Below are 15,955 nucleotides of genomic sequence, written 5' to 3'. Positions count from 1 at the left end.
TTAAGTGGTTGCATTCTTAAGATAATCCTAAAGATATACTACGGCGTACCATTTGGGTTGAAAGTCAAGAAGACCTACAATGTGAAACGAGAAATGTACGTCGAAGTACAATAATTGTACGTCAACATACACATATAAAATACACTTCGACGTATATATTTGAACATCATAAAAAAGTACAATTTGTACTTCGACATACATGTTTGTACATTTTCTGAACAGCCAATCAAAAAACTTGTCTCTTGGGCCGCTTTTCCTTCAGATTTATTCATAATAAATGTTTAAAATCTCTTTTTTAATTGAGGACAAAATGAATAAAAATATCAGAATGGCAAAAAAACACATAGAAGTTTCAAGTATTTAATGCATTGAAATATATTATATACAAATTTGAAGAAAATTCAATTGTTACCTTTTAAAATTAAAATGATTCAGCATAGTGTGAGTATTTATCGATCATGCGGGGCGAAGTATCACGACCGTCCAGCGCATTACTGTGTAGGAAATTCCCAACGGTAACCAAACAGTTACCAAAAATTAACGGGATAAATAATGTACAATAACCTCCCTGTTGGTCGTATTTTGTGATAACCATAACTTGCATAAGTCAGAGGTTCATTCCGCCACGCCAGGTCAATAAATACGCACAATATCTATGAGTTAGCGGTCGATAGTCGCATAGTTTGGTATAAATAATAATAATAATAATGTTTAATAAATACGCACAATATGTTTGAGTAAGCGGTCGATCGTCGCATAATTTGGTATAAATAATAATAATAATAATGTTCAAAGTCAAATACCTCTAAAAGCAACAGATGTAAGGTGTCTTCTGATTGGCTAACACTCAAGGGTCGGTGAAAATTGTACGTCGAAGTACATTTCTCGTTCTACCTAGTAGGTCTTGTAGACTTTCGACGTCATGGTATGTCATATAGACACTAAGTACTGGTCCTACCCAGGATACAGCTTGTTTCATCAAATGTCTCGATTCAACTTGACAGCTTGCTAAAGCAGTTGCATTTAGCATACAGTACACTGATTTAACATAATCAAAATCATGTGATGTGTCAAATCAATTTTGATTGACAAATTGACGGGATTTTTTTTAATCCAATAAGTTTAAGACTGTCAAATAAAACACACTACGTATTGAAAGCCATGCCTTGAGCTCTCGTCTGTATAACAATGACTTCATCAGAAAAATGATTTCTTCTGTTGGGAAACGTTAACAACGCTTATTGTCTTCTTATTTATTATCAATGTATAATTATGTGTAACAGCATAACAACATACTAGTTTCGCAATTTAAATATTTAATAAATACAGGTATCTTCTAATTTTCTTTCGCAAACTATTGTTTAATAGTTTAAAATTTGTCGCCACTAAAAAACTAGCCATTTTATAGCAAATCTTAAATCACAGTCTCAACTGCATACACTTAGCTCTATAGTTACAGTTTGAATGCAAATATTAGAATGCATCATGTTATATCATCCATATTTTTTTTATTTAAATATTCAAATGACACTTAACACAGTACATATATAAAAAGGTATGTGGTATTGTGTGGAAATACAAAACACTTCACATCATTTATTTGCACATAAAATAATAGTTACAAAATAAGTAATACTCAAACACTGTCATCAACCTACAGTACAAGAATATTTACGTATATGAAATTACAAAGTGGTGTTATTTTATTACCTTTCACAAAATTAACAATGCTGGTTTTGTACTAGCCATAAAACATTATCATGGATTTACAAGTAACAACCAATTTATCAATTACACAATAGAAAGGAAATCATATTAATTGCATTATGCATTTACTAAACAAGCTATTTGCTACTGTTTAGAATTACACTATCTTACAAAAAATGATCACAACAGATACTTAGTTCTTTTACATACTTGTGGTAAGTTTTGTATTACTAGTTTGACATTTATTTGGAGACACTTGTCGATATACAGACACAATTTGCATGGGAACTTTCATATTTTTTCAGCATAATTGCCTTCAAATTGTTAATTTTACAACCCTTTGACTTTTTTTGCACATCTGATCTTATTATACCATAGCTGATTTTTGTTTATAGATAGACAGATACAGACTTCAAAGTTCTATAAAAGTTCACACATGTTCCATCCAAGTAAACCAACAGAACCAATAAAGATCACCACAGATAATAACTGTGTGTATAGCTTGGAAATTTTGATAGTTCAGGAATCCCTCCTTTGTTGATTTCTGTAAACCAAAACTGTCAGTTTTGATGGATAGAATGGCTTGTGTGATGCCCAGCTCTTGCCTTGGCAGAACAGCTTCTAAAAACGGAAAACCAACAAATATCTTAAAATTTGATCAATAATGCAGACAATGTATGTATGTTTTTTGTTGATTTCGAATCTGAAAGATTTTTTACGTAAGATTGTGGTACGAAAATCCAACGGTATCGGATTTTGTGGTTTTAGGCCTAAACTTATTATAGAGATATGTAACCTTTCGGGATATCGGTAAAGTGCGGGCAGACGAGGAGTAAATACGTTTAAAATTAAAGCTAAAAGACTAAAAAGTTAGATCGGAATATCTTTAAATTTTGTGAATAAATGTGTTTCTGATGGATATCAAGGACAGCTTACCAGAATATTGCTCATGATCACACGTAAAACTTTTTTCTGAGAGCGAATGGAAAATGCGTCACGAATTCTGACAAATAAACAGTAGGGTGTCGTTATTAAAATACCGCGAGAATACTGGAAGAATAGAGATGCCAACTATAATTCTTAAAACAAATATTTTTTAACAAGCGTTTGTGATTTGTCAGGATAATAATAACAATAAGATATTGAAAAGATCAAAGCAAATAAATTCGACAGTAATCTGAGATTCGGCAATATATTTAAGACGGGTTATGTTCACGAAAATTGTGTTTGGTAAAGACTGTCACTATATGTAGTGAACCAGTCTTCGGCTTATACCCACTGAAGAGTATTCAGGGCAGATATTTGAGTAATGACTTAATTCTGGAACGGTTGCGAAGAAAAACAAATATTGCGATAATATTAAGTGCGATTCGCTACACAATTATGATGTCATTGATATAATTTTTCCTGAGGTATGTATTTACATGTGATTTAGCATATGTCAAAGTGTTTTTGATTTGTTCAAGGTCGTAAATAGCAATGCGAAAATATATGTCGCGTGGCAATTGAGACGCATCCATATGTGGTATTCTTATGTAATTGTATGTCTAAATTTTCATATGTATGAACGGTCAACGCCCGTATAATCATGTCATCCGTGTAAATATACTGTTATTTGTACTCATTATTTCCGCCACTCGTGAAGAAACATTAATGAACATTCATGATTTGATAACACGATCTTCCTCTGAAATAACATATATCATCTTTATCAAATACATTATCACTTGCAGATCGCATTAAATGACCATCATAGAAACCGTTTTTCTCGTTATTTTGGAAATGTAACGATATCAAAGGAAATTGAAATCTTATCCCAACAAGCGTGATAAACCCTTCCAGTCTTCCATTAAGATCGTTAGCGCCGGAAGCCGCATTTAGTGGGTGCGTATGGCAAGATGAGTAATATCGAATTCAAGTCAAGATTCAAGATAGTGTTGGAGTACACGATGAAAGTACAATTGTGTTTGAGGAAAAATTAAATACTTATTTCAAGACCGCCGTTGGATAGATGGAGATGGTATCGCAACTTGTTAATTGATAAAATAAATAATATGAACATTGTTCTGTGAAAGATGACAAAAAGAACAACGTGCAAATTATATTATTATTAACTAAGTGCTTGCAGTAACAGTGACAAATAAGCGTACGTTCATAGTGGATAACCTACATAAGGTTTAAATGCCATTAAGATATATATTTATTTTTCCATTGTGTGTTAACGCTAATGAAGACAAGACCATAAATTATTGACATTCGCGTGTATGTAGATCTGCGTTTCAAGTGTCGAGGAGAGAAGATACAATTATAGTATAATAGTACGAAGGCTCACGTGAGCGCTTTTCCTATGCTGAATCGTTACCATTCACACTAACAAGCAAAAGTAATATTACGTTCAACTACCAGCTACGTTGGAATAAAAGATTGTGTTGAGTCAAGTTGTCCTAGAAGATGATATTCATTCCGCTTACAATTACAATTCTGGGATTTTTCAGACCTGTGGATATGGCATATCGAGGTACGTTGGGGCATGCTGGTTATCTTTGGCTGTGTTTAAAAAGAATCGTAAAATACACTTTATGATAGTCTTTTATCTGGAAATTTCCACTTTATTAAAACGTTGCCGAACAAAATGTTAACAAAATTCTTTTAAAAAGTGTACATGTCAGATACCAAAACGCACATATTTCTGCTCTTGATAAGCAAAAATAGGGGCCGTGCTCTGTAAAAAAGGGGTTTAATGCATGTGCGTAAAGTGTCATCTCAGATTAGCCAGTGCAGTCCGCACAGGCTTATCAGGTACGACACCTTCCGCCTATACTTGGTTTTTGCTATGAAGGGACTTTCTTGAAACGAAAAATATCATCAAAGCGGAAAGTTTCGTCCCTGATTAGCCCGTGCAGACTGCACATACTAATTTGAGACGACACATTACGCACATGCATCTTACCCCCTTTTCACAAAGCACGGCTCAACTGTATAATAATGTCACATTAAGCTGAACATGTATATGCACATAAACACTGGGACAGCACTGTTACCAGATCCTTACCCCAAGTTCTAGTTAATTATTTCACTTGCATATGATAACGTTACTGATGTAGACAAGGTATATTTACATAACAAAGGGAAGGTTGCGAGATTGCTATTTAGACAAGTGTTATTTAGGCCGATTATAAACGTCCGCCATAGCTCTTCCGTATGCTATCATTTATTGTAAATTTTATTCCATTAAGTTTCTTCACTTAAATGTATTACCAAGCTGATTTATGCAATTTATGACGAACACATCAGTTAAAGCTATTCTCTCCGAATTTACCGCAAAACAAGACGTAGTTGTTTTTAACAGTCAAATATTAGATAAGAAAAGTTAAATAAGCATCGAAGAAATCTAAAACATATATCGGATCGTGTGTTTGTCATGCATGATTGGAAACGTCTATATGAATAAAGTAAGTTGTCCAGACATGACATTTCTTAAATCGTGTTTTTGATCATAATTGTCAGCATTCAATTCATACGTTTCCAAAAAAATAGTGATGTCAATTAGATTTAAATTAATGTAAGGGGGGGGGGGGGCGGGGGGGGGGCAGGGAATGGAAGTGTATATCCTTGCATTTTTATTGCTTTAAAGGGATCTTTTCACGCTTTGGTAAATTGACAAAATTGAAACAAGTTGTTTCAGATCCGTAAGTTTTCGTTTTAGTTATGATATTTGTGAGGAAACAGTAATACTGAACATTAACCATGCTCTAATATAGCCATTATATGCATCTTTTGACGATTTTAAAACCTAAAAATTATAAAGCGTTGCAACGCGAAACGATTGAATAATTTGGAGAGTTCTGTTTTTGTCGTTAAATTTTGTGAAACTACGAAGATTGCTTATATAAGGTATAAAATACGTCACGAATGTGTACTCGGCGGAATAGCTCAGTAGGCTAAAGCGTTTTTACTTCAGGACTCTGGCAGGACTCCAGGGGTCACTGGTTCGAAACCTGCTCCGGGCAATGTTCTTTTCCCTTTTTTAATTTTTTTCTTGATTTTTTACTGGAGCTTTTATGATCCAATGTTTACATTTATCAATATATAGCATTTAATGAATAAGTTAAAAAAAATGCCAAAATCTGTGAAAAGGCCCCTTTAAGTATTTGCATAAAATTGCCATTGACGAATGCGCTTCGTTCATGATATTTTGCTTGATTACACACTTTAAAGCTCAAAATTAGTCATCGATCATCTAACCTACCGTTACAGTTGTAATCGATATGTTCGTTATTCCAATTGTGTGCTACGTTTATTTATTATTTTTGCTTTTTGTTTGATTTGATTTTTATAACGTACAATTGGCTAAGACATAGTGTGGACGACACTTTGCTCATTTTACGTCGGGCGATCGGGTTCAGATATACAAAATCGGCCCGGACCTAGCGTATAGAAAAAAAAGGCCTTGGCAAACAGCGTAGACCCAGATGAGACGCCGCATGATGCGGCGTCTCATCAGAGTCTGCGCTGTTTGCTTAAAGTAATTTCTGTAAGAAATATTCTTATTATAGAAATAAATATACTAGACATCCCTAACTTTGGAAATAAATTGATCCAATTTAGAAGGATGGGAGAGTCCACTAGGCATAATTGGGTTAAATTTGCCGGGCGGATACAAATAACGACCCACTCGTTACTTAAAATTGTTGCTATTGATTGTAACGATAAGTATTAGTGTGCTGTATGTGATGTTTTAAATGTCCATAAAACAGTGCCTGTATTATAGTTCTATATTAAACTATGTGAAATTACGCTAATTGTTTAATTGTTCAATTTACTTCTGTTAAAATTATTGAGAAACAAATGCGTCCTATGCATATGAAGAAGCACAATATTTAAATTTCACAGTGTTTATATTGCTTAAAAAAATTAAACTGCAATACAAAAAATGTGCAATTTGAACAAATATACAGTTAAAAAAGATAATGCAATGAATCGAAACTCGATTATCAGCCTCTAAAATGGTATTTCAACTGTTTGTAATGTAATTGGACGTTAATTGGTATTGGAACGGAAGTGAACCACGTATCGCGTCTAAGTGCCTCCGCTGACAAATCCTATTCCAAAAGTGCACGTGATTACTTTCATCTTTGTGACCGCTAACGTCCCTTTTATATTATATTGATTGTATTAATGGTTGGGCGGTATAATATCGGCCAACTATGTGTGTGGCCTAAATAGAGTATTCCAAATGGAATTCAATAAAAATGTATAACTTTAATACTGGTATAGCAATATCTTATTTAATTAAAATCTACGATTATTTTCATGATAAAACTCCACGAATCTATCGTCGTATCGCTAAAGTTTATTCCGCCATAATAACATGCAAACCACCACTTTACATAGTATTTACTTTCCGCATTCCATTAATCATCCTGTGTTTGATTGCAGAAAACTATTCTCAGTGGGACGGTTTCATTAGCTTCTCTACGGTATTCGGGTTTTCCTAAACGAAGACATCTGCAATATCACTTACTCCCAACTGATGTTGTTGCTTAATTCATCACGTAGTTTGAACGCATCAATTTGACATTCACGACCACACTAATAACAAGAAAATGTTAATATCGCTCGTCCCTAAGTGGATTTTAATGGTGCGTCTAGAAAGATTAATTACTATAGCAATGATCTCCTAAAGCATCGTCTTCACTGTTACCGAGTTAGTGTATACGTGTGCATGTACGTGAAATAATGATTATCTTCGTTATAGGAAATCAGGGCTTAACGCATGTTCGTAACGCGTCGTCCCTGATTGGCCTGTGGAGTTCATACAGAGTTATCAGGGACGACACCTTTCGGCGTAACTGGATTTTTCTAAGAAGAGACTTCATTTTAAAGAAAAATACATTTTTTTCGTCCTATATAAGCGTGTGCGGACTGCACATGCTAATCTGGGATTCCACTTACGCACATGCATTACGCCCACTTTCAAAGAGCGAGGCTCATTCAATTGTCTCGTTTGGTTTGTTCTTTTTTGAAGTGTTCATGTGTGTGTGCATTACAAGTTCTCATCAAATTTCAAATACATTGATGAAAACAAATCTGTTTCCGCTTTGTTACTCATTTATTCGTAAATAAATTTTTGGTTTGTCATGACTTGGTGTATTCAACAAAAAGAAATTACATTTGTCCGATGGACGTTTTTCAAAATATTTCATACATTTTAAAGTTTCGTTTATCATTGTCGGAGTAATTACGATGTTGAACTATTATCAGCGTCACAATTTAACAAGAAAATAAGTGTTCGGGCCAGCTACAAAATGTAGCTCAATTCGTAAAGCGCTGAACAACCAATCAGATGATCGCGGGCTTGATCGCCGGCCCGGCCACATAACTTGTGTTCGGATTGGTCCTGAAATTCTTTCTTCGACCCCAAACTCTGATTATAGCAAGGCGGCTGTAAGTTACTGGCATGAGTAAATGCACATAGTGCTGGTAAAGCAGCTCACTCAGAAAATGTGAGAGTTGTTTAACTGACCGCTGTGATATACTGTTGAAAACGGCAAAATACCCGAACTACACAATTAAACAAGTTGTGGCGTCAGCGCATTTTATCTTTGTCCTATGTTCCCTGCAGCAGATAATGGTTTCATATTGACCCCATTATCTAAATTTATCCTGTCACATGCCTTTAAATCAGCCTGATAACCAAGTAACCTAATAACCCAAAAGATATAAGGCTAGTTGACCACGTGATGTCGCATATCCGTCAGTTGCTCTGTTTTACTGTGAAATGACGTCATTTTTTACGAAATGACGTCATTATACTAGCGAAACTCTCCAGTTAAACTCTTTTACAATGTAAATAAACGGTGAAAAAAGCACAAAATAAACAGAAAAGTTGGGACATGATAAATAGAATAATATAGGTTGGTGACGTGGATCGGCTCACCCGATAAGATCCTCCGACGAGCCACATGGAGAACCGTTCTCCATCCACGTCACCAACCTATTATTCTCTATATTCTTTGTTACTTGTGCAATCGTTCGCATTTCATAATATGATTATTGAAGACAGAATCACACATTTGATAACACGAGTAAACATTAAAGGGGCGTTTTCACGTTTTGGTACATTGACAAAATTTAAAGAAAATTCAGAGTCGCAAATTTTCGTTGTAGTTATGATATTTGTGAGGAAAAAGTAATGCTGAACATTTACCAGAGGCTCTAAAATATCCATTATATGCATCTTTTGATTATTAAAAAAACCTGAAAATTATAAAGCGTTGCAACGCGAAACGATTGAATAATTTGGAGAGTTCTGTTATAATAATTGTCTTTAAACACGGATGGCCGAGTGATCTAAGCGATAGACGTTTACTCCAGGGGCCAGTGGTTCAAGCCCAGTTGAGGATTACTTTTTACTTTCTCAAATCGTATTCTTGTTTTTCACTGGAGCTTTTTAGATCCAATATTTACATTTATCAATATAAAGCATTTAATGACAAACTTCAATACATTTCACAATCTGTGAAAAGGCCCTTTTTATGTACGATTTGACTGCCGAACATATAAAAGCAACATCGATTGAAGTACGTTAGTAGGGATTAGGCAAAGTACAGAACAGCTGTTTTCATATAAATTCCGATCTTACATCCTTGCTAAAATTGAAAGAGGAGAAAGGTTTCGTGTTATTGTTTTTTTATTTTTTCAAAAACGCAATACTGATACAGAACATCATGCGTTTTATTAACTCTGTGCAAAGAAATTCACTGAGTTAAAAATAATAAAGTAAATATACAATAACACGAGCGTGACGAACCGACAATAAAAAGGTCAGTGCTACGCGGAGCTTGTTAAATTCTCATTACCAGCCCAGGTCTGGTGTTTTGCTATTTATATGCTCAAATAGTTTCCCCTAATGAATGCATGGATTGTGCGTCAGGCTTCTTACTTGGCGTTATAAAATAATGTGCTTGGTACACATAATATTTACAACTTAGACCATGTTTAAGCTCATGCTACATAAAATATCAACCTTTCAGTATACTTTCAAAACATTTATGTACGGTCATCACTTTATCTCGTATGTCTATTGTCAAACTGAGATATTTTAAAGACTACTGTTATAAAAGAAACATAATTATTTTTTTGTGAACTAAAAGCCCGTTGAACTCATCATGTGCATAAGTATCAAACTTCAAAACTGACTTTTCTGGAAACTACTGTTAAAACTGAAACACAACTATTTAAGTATTGAATGCCCAAAACGCGAATTACCGGTATCGTGGATATTTACCTATTCCATCGTGCTAAAAAATCTAATAGTGCTATTCTTGTTGAAATTGAATACTATTTTGATACCAATTAGAGTTAAAGATCTAATTAAATAATTTAAATACAGTGTATTTCTTGTATATTGATGTCTGAAATAATCTGTTATGTACTGCTTTTAATGGATTTGCCCTTTTATGGTTTATGACTGACTCTGTCCATGTTTGAGGTTAAGAGCGGCATACAAGCGGAATGAAAACCCATTGCTTTGAATTGACCGTCCCAATGCGGTTAACAAAGTTGTATTTATTTTCGTTGAAGTTGTTGTGTGTTGTAGCGATGTTTGGGAATAAGTCGTCTATCTGGTACAACCGAAGTTTAACTTTGGTTATATAACTTTATATTTAGAAGTATGTGTGTTATATGAGTCTATTTTTAAATGTTTAAACTCAAATTACATAACGAAGTTATTGAAAATGAAGTTTATAATTATCGCTATAGTTTACCCTTTTATGCCTAGCGTCTAGATAAAAGGCCTTGGCAAACAGCGTAGACCCAGATGATGCATGATGCGGCGTCTCATCTGGGTCTACGCTGTTTGCTTAAAGGAATTTCTGTAAGAAAAATTCTAAATATAGAAATAAATATACTAGACATCCCTAATTTTGGAAATAAATTGATCATATTTAGAAGGATGGAAGCGTCCTTTATGCATAAATGGGTTAATATGTAAATTCCAGTAAAAACAGTGTCTTTACCGTTCAGGGTGGTCTTCTATGCGTATGTTTGCGCGTATCTCAGATAAGCCATGACATTTAGTGATCAAAATGTTATCTGCATTCAAATTAAAACATTCGTGCGTATGGAATACAGCTTCAGCTGCTTCGTTATCTCTTCGATATGCTTAGAATAGAGTATACATGTTGTTCAACCTCTGTATTTAATCCATTTATGCCTATTGGACTCTCCCATCCTTCTAAATTGGATCAATTTATTTCCAAAATAAGGGATGTCTAGTATATTTATTTCTATATTAAGAATATTTATTACAAATTTTTTTAAGCAAACAGCGCAGACCCTGGTGAGACGCCGCATCATGCGGCGTCTCATCGCGGTCTACGCTGTTTGCCAATGCCTTTTTTCTAGACGCTAGGCATGAATGGGTTTATAGCACAATTAAAAGTAGTCTTAGACATATGCCATTTCATATTGAAAACATGTTTTATAGACCTAGTATATATGTTATGAAATGTAATGCTCTATGTGTTTAAATGTGTTTGTATTTGTTTTGTAACAAACATACAGGTAAGATAAGTTTTCTGTATCAAGTTTTTGTATCATGTTATGTTTCGTCCTTTTATTGCCGATGTATGGCAAGTCCCGTCATTGTTTGCATCTACATTATCTTTTCTGAATTTTATATGCTAGTTCGTTATCTTTTTTCAAATCTTATAAAGCCACGTTAAAATTAATGGACAGGTTTCTTGCTTTAAGATATCGAAAATATCTAAATGATCTACAAATTAGAAATGAGAAATTATTTTCTTCTAACCGAATGTCTCGTGTGACTGCAAATATACGGAACAAAAAATATAATTATCGTATAAGATAGTTTACATTAGTCAGATGTATCTGTGTTTCTAAGCTCAAATGTCAGAGTCTTGGTTAAGCCTCCAAACAGCGACACAGAAATTGAAATTTAATGGAAATCGTTGGTCGATCTTCTTGTTATTGAACTTTTGTACGCTCTAGGAATACTGTAATGCCTCTTTTTGTAACTACTGTCAAATCAGCTCATATTTTAGATGTTTACGTATGCGTCTTTTTTGTAACGGAGACTGAGAAGGAAAACTTCGTTAATACGTTCAATATATTTTGCTACATGTAGCATTCTACGCCTGAGTCGAATGACGCCCTTGCCCCAATGGTGGGTTAACAAAAATGTATCCAATGACCGTGTAATAGTGCGTACTGTGATACATTAAATAAGCGTCACCAGTCATAACAGTTTTAACAATCAGATTTCTATTACTCTTGTAGTATTACCTTTATATCACAACAATTGAACATGCTTAAAAGGACAAAGTTAAAAACAATCTGAATAAGGTGAGAGTTGAGTTATGAAAACAAATTGTCCGCCGATTAATTTGAATCACAGACTGGTCAGTGTTTCCTGAGATAAAAACTAACCGCACAGGGACGACATTTTCTGCTTGGACTGCATTTTCGTTTTGAAGAGACTTCCTTTACACGATAATTTTTAGTTGGTCGCTATAGCGGCCGACTAAATTTACAGACCATGTTTTGCAAATCAGTATGTGCTTAGAAGCCTTAGCTACGCTAAGAACCGTAACCCACAATGCTAGGAACGATTACCGCCGCCTGTCTGCACTGAAGATAAAAATGATTAGGAGCGTCTGCTCTACTACTCAGTGAGTGTATTTACCAGCTTGTAAGACGATATTGGCCACTCTAGTGTTTATCATTGAAATATGTACATATTGGCTGCTTTCAGGGAAAACGGGGTTTAATGCATGTCAAATAAGATTAGCCTGTGCACACCGATTAGCCTGTGCAATGCGCACATGCTAATCAAGGGCGACAACAGCGAACAACTTCATTGCCTTCAGCGCTTTGATTATAAAAGCGGACAGTTACGTCACTGAGTAGCATGTTGGGACTGTACATGCTAATCTTGGACGACACTACGCATTTTAATAAAGGCCAATTTTCCAAGAGCACGGTCCACAGGTGGACAGCATCTGGGATGTACTAAATATTGTTACCACAGCCGTCATGTGATTAATTATATACCGCAATTAGACCGCAAGTAATTGGTTGACATATACTAACTTAATAATACACTACCATCGTTACGAAATATGATAATTGTAACCATAAAGACAGTATTAATAAGAATGTGATAAATATCAAGACTGTGACGTCGGCGCACTGATTGTTAATTTAATTTTAAAATTGGATTAGGCCATGACCTAATAGGGGTCTCCATGCACCCTTCCCCCCCCCCCCCCCCCTGGGAATAATTTTCACCTATACCAAGTTGTTCAGTAAATCAAGTAAGTTCACTTGTCCTCAAAGATAAACTCAATTGAAAGTGTTCATACCAAACAGTTTCCATGGCAACGCCACTCAAAATTGGAAAACGGACCAGGGCGACTATATCACATCTTTAGTGTATTATATCTTATCGTAATACAAACAAATTAGTGTTTAAACAAAGGCTTCACATTGTGCTTTATTTTAAAGACCAAATTATATATTTATCTCATTTGCATATTCATGAATATTAAAGAGAAACTAACAACATCGGGGAAAAATTACTATTTATGATCATAACTATGTTACTATAATCAAATTTGACGAATTTGGTGTCTATACCTAGGTTTCAAGGGGCAAAGAACACGTAAAGATCATCGGAGTTTACAATAGGACACACACATCCAACATGGCGTCCAAAATGGCCGCCAAGATGGCCACCAAAACCTATAAATGATCATTACTTTGTAAATATCCACTAAAATTTGATTATTTTGGTGGCTATACAAAGGTTTCAAGGGCCGAAGAATACATTAAGATCATCAGACATTGTTTAAGTTTATTATATTACACACAATTCCAACATGGCGTCCAGAATGGCCGCCAAGATGGTCACCAAAACCTGTAAATGATCATAACTATGTAACTATCCACTCAAATTTGATGAATTTGGTGTCTATACCTAGGTTTCAAGTGGCAATAACACATAAAGATCATCAGACATTGTTTTACTTTACAACAGTACACACAAATCCAACATGGCGTCCAAAATGGCCACCAAGATGGCCACCAAAACCTATTAATGATCATAACTATATAACTATCTTCTCACATTTGATGCTTTTGGTGTCTATACCGAGGTTTCGAGGGGCAAAGAACACATTGAGGTTGTCAGACATAGTTTAAGTGTATTATGTTAGACAGAAATCTCACATGGCGTCCAACGACACAATACGAAGGACCACAAGTCCATTACTTTTGAGGTGATGCGTGTTATGTGAAATGCCATCGTTTGCGATTTCATGATTTTGACAAGAGGATCGATAGTTTTCAGCTTCAGGCAACACTGAGTTTGCAAGGAATGATGCCTATCTTGCATCAGAACAAAATTCTTGCCTATGATTAATAATTATGAACAATGGGGACAAAGCGTGCATTCTGTCAACATAAAGCTTAGTTTGCAACCTTGCCACAACCTTCACACCATTGTAACGTTTGCCCAACCCTTGTATTGGAAGGCTGCCGAAATCATCATTGATACGCCACAATGTAGTTGAAAATGTTCAGAATTTGGGATGTTTCATAAACGTGTGAACTTGTGGGGGGGGGGGAGGCACAGGATCCCTCATGGAAGAAACTGCTCTCAAAAACATACTTGAGGCTGTCTATGGAGAAAATGCAATTGTGCACATTTTGACACGAAAAGCTGTCTAGGGCTTCACGGGACCATCGTTTTGTTGAAAAGTACATACACAGCCACGACCCAGGAAGATCCAGACATTCAGATACTTCTCGATCATGCCAAGGATTTGTACTCTGCCCTTCTTAGGGGCAAAACAACGCTAGCAGATGATACATTTTATGCGATTTTGATCAAATTCGAGAGGGCTACAGAGAAGAAGAACAATGAACTTGCCATGACCTCAAAGACACGCATAATATGGCTGAATTATCAGCTAATGATAACAAATTCAAGCATATTGTACTGTGTGTTGGCTGATGCATTAGCAGGCAGTGCCCGATATGCTATCCATCTTTGCTTGGTACATTACCTGCATTCTGCTTATTACTACATGTATATGCAGCAAATAAGCAACCTAGAGGCAACGCACCCGAATGTTAATCGAAAGTTTGGTATTGATTTTCACGTTGTTCGTAGGGAAAATCTGTGCTGGGCTGGGCTAGGATGTGATCTTGTCATTGAGCAAACATTAATGATGTTTTTATAGAGCACATGTGTTCTAACTTGCGGCAGTGGAATGACCGAAGAAATGCAAACCCCGTGGACCCTATCTGCAACATTCGAGCACAACAGTGCGATGCAGGATTTCACAGAACTGACCTTTACTACAAGTCGACAACACAAAGACTCAACTGAGGCGTGCATCAAAGGGGATTCTTCTGATCTTGAAAAAATGCAGACACATATTACAACCTGCTCACCATACACAGCTGACCTAGCTGAGAAACATGGTCAATGGGATAGTGGCTGGGTCAGATATGAATGTTCGTCCAAATGAGGCGGTGTGAAAAACGATCATACGAGATATCATAGGAAAGTCAGTCTTTGCTTATAAATTTACGAGAAAATACAGAGCCAACGCTAATGGGAATAGCTTGGCTGTTAAGATCGCTTCTGACCGTGCTTTTTATCCTGCTCTTCTGTTCCAGCGTTTCCTGGTGGTGTCAAAATCTGGAGATGCTTCTCTTTCAGCCGTATTGTCTTATGAACAGAGCTTCCATCCTGCTGCCTTCTTTCAAGTCAAGAACATACTTTGTACAGCAGATCGCGACACATCATATGAGGCTGTGATAAACTGTATTCATGAAACAGATACAATATGGTTGCACTTTACTGCATTGTTGATGGAAAAGGGCGACTCAAATAACACACTTGCCGAGTCTTATGTAGATTCAGAAAAAGGAATTACGGACAAGCGACAGTGGGGTTCGGTGGCTACGAAGACGGTCATTATAACATAAGACAACATGCACCGGAGACGATGAAACAAACGTGAATCATATTGTGAGTTTCAGCAAAGAAACAGAATGCTCATGTTAAAAAGGAAGGCTTTTTGTCTCTTGACCGAAACAAGGCCGGCATGATTGCTCTGATCAACACAACTCTGACTAAAGTGGGATGTTATGTTGTTCTGTCTTCCGGGGATGCAGACGTTGAAATTGTTAAATCAACAGCATAGCGATC

The 15,955-nt window shown here is 35.7% G+C and overlaps 1 protein-coding gene across 4 annotated transcripts in view; it reads left to right on the top strand.

Annotated features, from left to right (window-relative positions):
• The window catches only part of LOC127851400 (neuronal acetylcholine receptor subunit alpha-6-like), a 46,614-nt gene that overhangs the window by 11,524 nt on the left and 19,135 nt on the right, over nt 1-15,955 (top strand). Inside the window, exons 1-2 of one of the 4 annotated variants that reach the window (XM_052385165.1) lie at nt 2,837-3,119; nt 3,441-4,225. The exons of 2 other annotated variants lie outside the window; for them this stretch is intronic. In XM_052385165.1, the coding sequence (XP_052241125.1) occupies nt 4,159-4,225 (67 nt within the window). In that variant the 5' untranslated portion in view covers nt 2,837-3,119; nt 3,441-4,158. Of the gene's footprint in view, nt 1-2,836; nt 3,120-3,440; nt 4,226-15,955 lie in introns of those variants that run through there. One more of the 4 variants, XM_052385168.1, reaches the window with a different exon arrangement.

Source organism: Dreissena polymorpha, chromosome 11, assembly GCF_020536995.1.
Source record: "Dreissena polymorpha isolate Duluth1 chromosome 11, UMN_Dpol_1.0, whole genome shotgun sequence".
In the NCBI taxonomy this organism is placed as follows: Eukaryota; Metazoa; Mollusca; class Bivalvia; order Myida; family Dreissenidae; genus Dreissena; species Dreissena polymorpha.
The sequence above is the reverse complement of the archived record's forward strand: the minus strand, read 5'-3'. Positions and strand labels throughout refer to the sequence as shown.